The 7,043-nt window shown below is 36.7% G+C and overlaps 1 protein-coding gene across 2 annotated transcripts; it reads right to left on the reverse strand.

The window, feature by feature from the left end:
- Positions 1-839: 839 nt before the first annotated feature.
- On the reverse strand, positions 840-6,407 carry gpat4 (glycerol-3-phosphate acyltransferase 4). 2 transcript variants are annotated; one of them, XM_055040165.1, is made up of 13 exons: positions 6,314-6,407; positions 5,824-6,108; positions 4,597-4,666; positions 4,218-4,515; positions 4,066-4,140; positions 3,835-3,924; positions 3,356-3,449; positions 3,151-3,266; positions 2,794-2,849; positions 1,781-1,866; positions 1,587-1,715; positions 1,230-1,309; positions 840-962 (listed from the first exon to the last, which is right to left on the reverse strand). In XM_055040165.1, the coding sequence occupies exons 2-13, from the start codon at positions 5,986-5,988 to the stop codon at positions 848-850; spliced, it is 1,374 nt and encodes a 457-aa protein (XP_054896140.1). In that variant the 5' UTR covers positions 5,989-6,108; positions 6,314-6,407; the 3' UTR covers positions 840-847. The 2 variants fall into 2 exon arrangements, with proteins under 2 accessions (XP_054896140.1, XP_054896139.1); XM_055040164.1 differs by having other exon boundaries at positions 5,824-6,401.
- Positions 6,408-7,043: the final 636 nt, after the last annotated feature.

The following is a 7,043-nucleotide window of genomic DNA, read 5'->3' on the forward strand; positions in this document are numbered from 1 at the left end:
ATGGATCTGAAGGAAGTGTTTCATTTAGTAAAAGTTCCTGAAATGTATTACTTAATAACAATTCAATGATGATTTTGATTATTCAGTTGACATATTTATGTCATATTATATGTAATATATAATAAAAGTAAAAAATGTACATAGAATATGCCACCTAGATTTACTTTCCTTTTAATATTTTAAGTATTTGATATCATCTCTGAATGTTCAACTTGTGAAACAATGACATGTCATCTCTAGAAAATGTATTTAGTTCAGATGTAGATTTGCTGTTTTTGTATAAACAGTGACTCCTGCTGTTAGAGGGAAGCAAACAAGAGAAAAAAACACTTTTATTGAAATTTGATAATTCAGTTCAGTTTTATATTTGTAGCAATAACATCTCAAGGCACTTTACAAAAAAAGAAAAGGACAATTCAGTCTAATAAAACCGACAAATTTAAAGTCAAGCACATAATTTCAATAGATCCCAGTTATAAAACAATACAATGAGGCTCAGTTAAAATAAACCAGAAATGTCCAGTGAAATAATAAACCAACAAACTGTGTTTCACCTTCGTTATGTGCAAAAGATTAAAGCTGCAGACAAACATAGAGCCTTGAGCCAATTAGTAAACTGACTTAGAAATGCTGGCAGCTCTACAGTCTCAGTTATGTAACGTCTGCAGTTGCTGCATCTTTAAATTAGGATTTCACTGGGTCACAGAACCTGATTTCCTAATAATTTACCTTTAAAAACGTAAAGACATGACCTTCATTGTTTGAGTCTTACCACCAGGTGTTGTGTTACTAAACAGAAGATAACAGCCTGTAACTATAATGGTTTTCTTCTTTGTCTGGTGTTCTGTCAGCTTTCCGGATGGTTGTGGTTTTCATGGTCACCCAGAAGTATTTTGCAGTAAAGCTGCTGTTGTTCTTCTTTAAAAGTATCCTTCACTTTGGTTCGTTTCAGTCCAGCATCCCTGGGGGAGCATATATGAATAGAAAAGGCAATGTCACTCAGAAAATCAACGTTAACGCTAATGTTTCCCACTGACCCTGAAGGGAGCAATTAGAGTTTGAGCCACCGATTCAGCTCCAGGGTTTTTAATACAGTCAAAGATAAAATCCCCAGTAATGAATTTCATGAACTAGGCCAGGTGTTCTGCACTATTATTACTGCCCCCATAAAAATGTGAAATGAAAATGATAAATAAACTGAATGACATTTAAATAAAACAGTGACTCACCACACGAGGTCCACTAGCTCTCCCTGGGCAGCTATGACAGCTTTTACTCGATTGGCGAACTGCATGGCATCCTCTCCTTCCTACAAATACATTTTAAAAAGAAATGAAAATTAAAAGACACCCTCTTAATGAGACTTTACATACTTTGAACAATGTATACAGTCATAAGGTGATGTTTTCCTGTCTTTATGTGCTGACAGTTGAAAACAAATAGGGTTTTTAGCTCATACAAATCATTTGAAGCTCCTGAAAAATGGAAATGGGAAGAGATATTTTAGATTTTATTGCGTATTCAAATGGGCTTATTTTGAATATTAATTATGTCATCAAAATAACACGATGACATAAACACCTCACCTTCCTGTTCATTGGTGGCAAGTACCAAACGCTGCAGACGACGGCCCAGCTGCTCATCATCCTCAGAAGGTATCGCACCAAACCAAATTTACTGCTGTCCCAAAAAGCATCTCCAAAGCGAGGATCATACTGAAACAAACAACTTTCCTCTCAGTGGCTGCTATGAACAACATGAGTGCAGCAGAGAGCGCTACCTTAATGGCGGCAGGATAGATGGTGCAGCCGATTTCGAAGCTCCCCTTCCTAAACATCATCACTGATGTGTTGTTGACACAAGAACCTGTAAATGAAATAATGTGAGGATTTTAAAACTGCAAATGCAGCAAAATAGAATTTTTTTTCTTTTTTTGTTTGTCTTTAAAACACTTTGATTGAAGGTACTTTTTAAATGACTCTCAAACATTTCTTCAAACAGCACTGTATACGCACTGCCTATTTTATCAGTACATCTTGACAGTACAGTTAGATTTTCTTTTTGCTTTCAGATGACAGATTTGGCATCTGGTTGTAGCTAATCTGTTTAAAACATGGTTTTGTTGAGGTTTCTTTTGCCTAATGGATATTTACTTCTGTTTAGACAATTCCCCTTAAACCTGAAAAAAAAAAAGGTCTTGAGTTAAATTTACGCACATCAACCGTATCTGTTTAAAATCACTTTAACTCTGTCTTTCTGGGGCTGAATTTCAACAAGTTGTCTTCACCACATCTCAGGTTGCTGCCACGGGCAAATTGACTATTTTTGTTGGCAAAAAGTTTAAAAGATTTAAGAGACAAGCAGTCGTGTGAAAATGTAACTGACAACCTTTTTTCTCTCTCTCTGTTTACACATATGCAGACATGCAGTAAAACAGTAAAAAGGGCCATTCATTTGCCTGACATTGGCTTGGAAGAGAAAATTGTCTTTCTGGTTGAAAAATAATTATTTTATGTGCATAAACATCATTAATATCTTTTTTGCAGGCTGGATGTTACTATAGCAAGCACTTTACCAGTATGCTTGCTACGGTTGTTGTCCTCCAATGTAAAGGATTAAAAAAAGTGTCCATATATTTTGTTTTACTCTTAAGCATTGTTTTGACAAAATCCATGTTCACACTTAAATGTATTTACACATATAGTAGGAGAATTGTGTTTAAAGTCTTTTGATGTTTCCTACAGTCAAACTCCTCTCATTATGTATCTATTTATGTAGGATTTACAAACTTACCTTCAGGGAAGATGAGGACAGGATGTTTGTTTTTGTCTGCAACATGATCTCTGAGCCTGAAATAACACAGAAAAAACTGAATTAGAGGATTTTTTTTAGTGTTATGCTATTCATTTTTAAGGTTAATTATTTTTTGCAACAGCATACATAATATTTTTGAGCTATTTTCACTGTAGTAGAAGTGGGCAGCTTATATTATTTAATTGAAAATCATTTGGTGAAAGTAGCCAATCACAAGTTCATATGTTCTTCTCTCTTTTTAAAAATGAACAACGCCGTGAACTCAGACTAAAAAATAAACAAGTGCAATTATTTAAATGGACCAAAGCAGTTTTAAGACTCTATCTGTAATGTTACCTTTTGGCCACTAGGCGTCTGTCTTTGACTTCAGCTCGCTCAAACCAAATATGAGGAGAAGATTTCACCATTGCTCTCTGGATCATCCCCAGCAAGCCGCCATGTAACTGCCCGACCTGTCAGATGATTTCACTTACTTCATCCCTGAGCTTTTAAAAATACTCTGACGCCATAAAAACACACACACACACTTCAAATTTCATACCAAAGAGTAGCAATGGTCATTGGCCAGGATGATCCCATCTATTGGTGTGGTGTGATTGGCCACGCAGATGCCATCATTCTTTGGTTTGTTTTCCCTGCAGATAAAGGAGGCACAGACAAACTACCCGGATGTCTTACTGAAAGCTTGAGTCCAGCTAGGAAATCACTGTAAATAAATTCTACCAATTCTGATTAGTAGAGTGGTCAGAAATCCTGCGAGATGGAAGGAGCAAGAAAGTGATCACAAAATGTTTTGCTAAGGCTATATTTAAAATTGTTTGGATTGTATGTAATGCAATGATTCTCCACTGGAGTGAAGAAAAGTCAGTTGAAGGCCATAAAAACAGACACACCAATGTTGAATGTAGATGTTCCTCTCACTGGAAATGTAGCAACAGCATCGTTGACTCTGTGCAGCAGTATTGCTCTGCAGTATTTTCAGTAAGGAAAATCAGTTTCAGAACATTAATTATCCCATACCTGTTGTGATAGGTGATGATTCCAGTCAGAGATCTAACACAGAGGCGATAACCCATCAGATGCACCTTGTCACTGAGGTAGGCTCTCAACCTGGAGTCATTGATAAAATGACTTCATGAGTTTCCATCAGTTTAGATGGAAACTCATGGCTAACACTGTCAGGTTTGTAATTTAGTATCTATCAACATAAACCTCACTTATATTTATGTTTGAGGCATCAGTAGGACTCACATTGTGCAGGGTATTAATCCCACCACGGTACTTAAAGCAATAAACAGAAAAATACCTGTGACGGCCACAGTCACTCTGCAAAACACAGAATAAAATGGTTATTTAAGACAGCTAAAAAATATATTCTAAACTTACTTCTTTGCCTCTCTGACCTGAAAGGGAGCAGTACACCATAGCGGATTAAAACTCCCAGAATCCACAGGGCTAAAAGTTTTAGACTTATGCAGCGGAAGTTGCGGTTGCTCCTAGTGAGCAAGTTCCAGTTTTCCAACTTCTGGGCCAAGAAGCGCTTGGTCACGTCATCATCTATAATGTTCTCCAAGGCTTTCCGACAGAAGAAGAAAACATCAGCCAGTTCAAACCCTGGCTCCAGACGCAGACAACCAGCACTGTGTCGTAGATCTTGAATTTCCTGCTTCAAAGTTGAATCTGGGACTTTGACTATGATACCTTAGGAGAAAACAATTATTATAAAGTCTCACAGAGAAAGATACGTCAGCACATAAATGGTTTGTGACTGAAATGCTTTACCATTGGTATAATGTTTGTAGAGTTGATGATTCTTCTCTTTTGCCTTTAGCTCCATTTGCAATGTTGTCCACTAAATAAGGACAAATAAACAGACTGCCATCAAAAACCTCTTCAGGTCACTAGACTGGAATGATAGTTGGAAAATGTGCAGCAGAAGGTAACGATGTGATCAAAGCAATGACATCAGACAGCAAGTTTTCTCTGGAGCACAGCTATGCTCCACTGAAGTTTGGGAGCACATGTGCTTTGCAGATGATAAACTCTATTATGGGCCAATTTTAGCTTCAAACTCTCACTAGCCAGCTTGTCAATTGGAAAAGTGGGTCATAAACTTGAGGGAGGACAGTTCTGCATCAGATATAAGAGAGAGAAATCTACAGAGCCACTGTGGAGTTGGGGAACAAATACAAATGAATAGATATAATACTTCTATCAAATATAACTACATGAAATTTAAAATGTCCAAAATATTATGCATAAAAATGGAAAGTGCAGCATTTTGTACGATTTAAGGACAGTATACTGGACAGAAAATGACTTGTATTACAAACAGAAAAGTTTCATTCTGAGACCTGGTTTCAAAAAGTGCTGGTTGAAGAAACTCTGGTCACTAATGTCGTATAAATGAACGTCTGATTGCAACAAAAATGTAACCATTCAATGTGAAATTACTGGCAGTCTCCAAATCTCCCAAGATTAATGTTTTGCCACAAATTTGGTTACTTTCGCTTTAAACACAAGATCAGGACAGAACATGTGTTGCTTACACATGTGTAGGTAAACCACAGGGACTAAGCTTGCTTAAGAAATTGCATTGGGACCAACTTCCCAGGGACCTGAGATTGCTACAATGTCAACACCAAGTCAGAAGGAGGTAGTGAGGCTACAAGCTTTTCCCTCAGTGGGGAGGGTAAGTTCAGATACGTCTTTTTAAATACAATTCTGTCTCTCAAAAAGAGCCTTTCAAACCTCCCTGAAAAAAAGAGAAACCAAATGTGGATGATTGGCTTCTCCCCCAAGAGCAGAGACCTCTCGCTTTTATAACAGTGCAAAGACAGTTTCAGCTGCGGCATTAATTCATATAAAGGTATTTTTAGTGTTATTAAAATAGACTGCAATAAGTATTGTCAGAGGAGGCAATTTTTTAAATTATGTGCAATTTAAAAAAAGTGAAAATGAAGACTCTTTGATTCCAGTAATTTCGAACCAGAGACACTTCAAACTCACCTCAAATACACTGAGAAGTATCCTCATGTAGCACTTATGGATCCGAAAAGGAACTCCGAATACAGCCGGCACAATTAGGAAGCCAAACACAAGAGTCAGCCACACATCGGTGAACAGGCCAAGATATTTGGAGAGCAGATCAGCAGGCCACGTCAACCAAGCCATGTTTTAAGAGTAGGAGACATTAAGTACAAAGAGATGGAAACCTCCAACTTTACCAAAAGTCTGCTGCTCTGTTTATAACCATGATGACTGAGTTAGACATCAGGATTTATCAACGTAGATCTGATTTTAAAAAAGAGAAAATTAAGATAAGAAACACACAAAAACAAACTTCATGATCTCAAGCAGTTGCTTCTAGATGAGAAATAAATTTAGTTGTCTGGGAAATTTTCTTTTTGTATCTTTTGTAACCTTTTTATAATAAGCTCACAGCAACACAAAGTAACCCACAATTGTCTCCTACCGTCTGACGGACATGAATTTGTACCTGAGAGGATGACAGATGATTAGTTGGTGCTCCATCTACCAGAACAAGGGACTCTGTGCTGTTTGCTTTTCAGGCAAGCAGCAACAAGTTGCTGCAGAAACACTTGCAGCGACAGCCAATGAGAGCTGCAGTCACTGCGATGTCGACTGGGAATAAACCTTAAATCTGATTATGGTGGATTTACTATGCACTGCAGCAAGGCTTTTTGTTAGAGCAGAAAAAATAGAAAGTTACCCACATTTTTGTTTCTAATCTTTTTTAATTAAAAGAACAAAAGAAGAAAAATAATTTTATAGAAGAATGTTTGTTGAGAAATACTACAGTGATCAAATCAAAGTGTCAGGGTTGAGGATAAAGTCAAAAGATTTTTTTCCACATTGTTTATGGCTTGACATTTTCATTTTCTTCAAATCTTTTAAAAAGATTTCTGAGTATTAGTAGTTAATCTCTGACAAATTCTTGTTGCGACATTTAGCAAATTAAAATAATTTTGATAGTTCTCCGACCCAAAACCAGAAACATCTGGTCTGGTTTAAATTCAGACAGTGAAAAAAAGGTGCATCTGTCTTTTGATAAGATGTAGATATCTGGTTTAAACTGTTTGACACTTTTATTTTTCTAGCCACATTATGGTTCAAACTTCAAAGGTTTACAGGATTTATGATGAGTTTGTTTAAAAATGGTGCCATTTCAATATCAGATAAAAATAAAATGCAAATGATGTCCCACA

This window comes from Poeciliopsis prolifica, unplaced genomic scaffold, assembly GCF_027474105.1.
Source record: "Poeciliopsis prolifica strain line A6 unplaced genomic scaffold, Auburn_PproV2 SCAFFOLD015, whole genome shotgun sequence".
Lineage (NCBI taxonomy): Eukaryota > Metazoa > Chordata > Actinopteri > Cyprinodontiformes > Poeciliidae > Poeciliopsis > Poeciliopsis prolifica.

Coding starts and splice junctions, on each gene's coding strand:
- gpat4 (XM_055040165.1), bottom strand. CDS start 5,988: ATGGCTTGGTTGACGTGGCCTGCTGATCTGCTCTCCAAATATCTTGGC. Junction 4,141..4,217: donor GGTGTACTGCTCCCTTTCAG/GTCAGAGAGGCA, acceptor TGTGTTTTGCAG/AGTGACTGTGGCCGTCACAG. Junction 2,850..3,150: donor AGACGCCTAGTGGCCAAAAG/GTAACATTACAG, acceptor GTGTTATTTCAG/GCTCAGAGATCATGTTGCAG.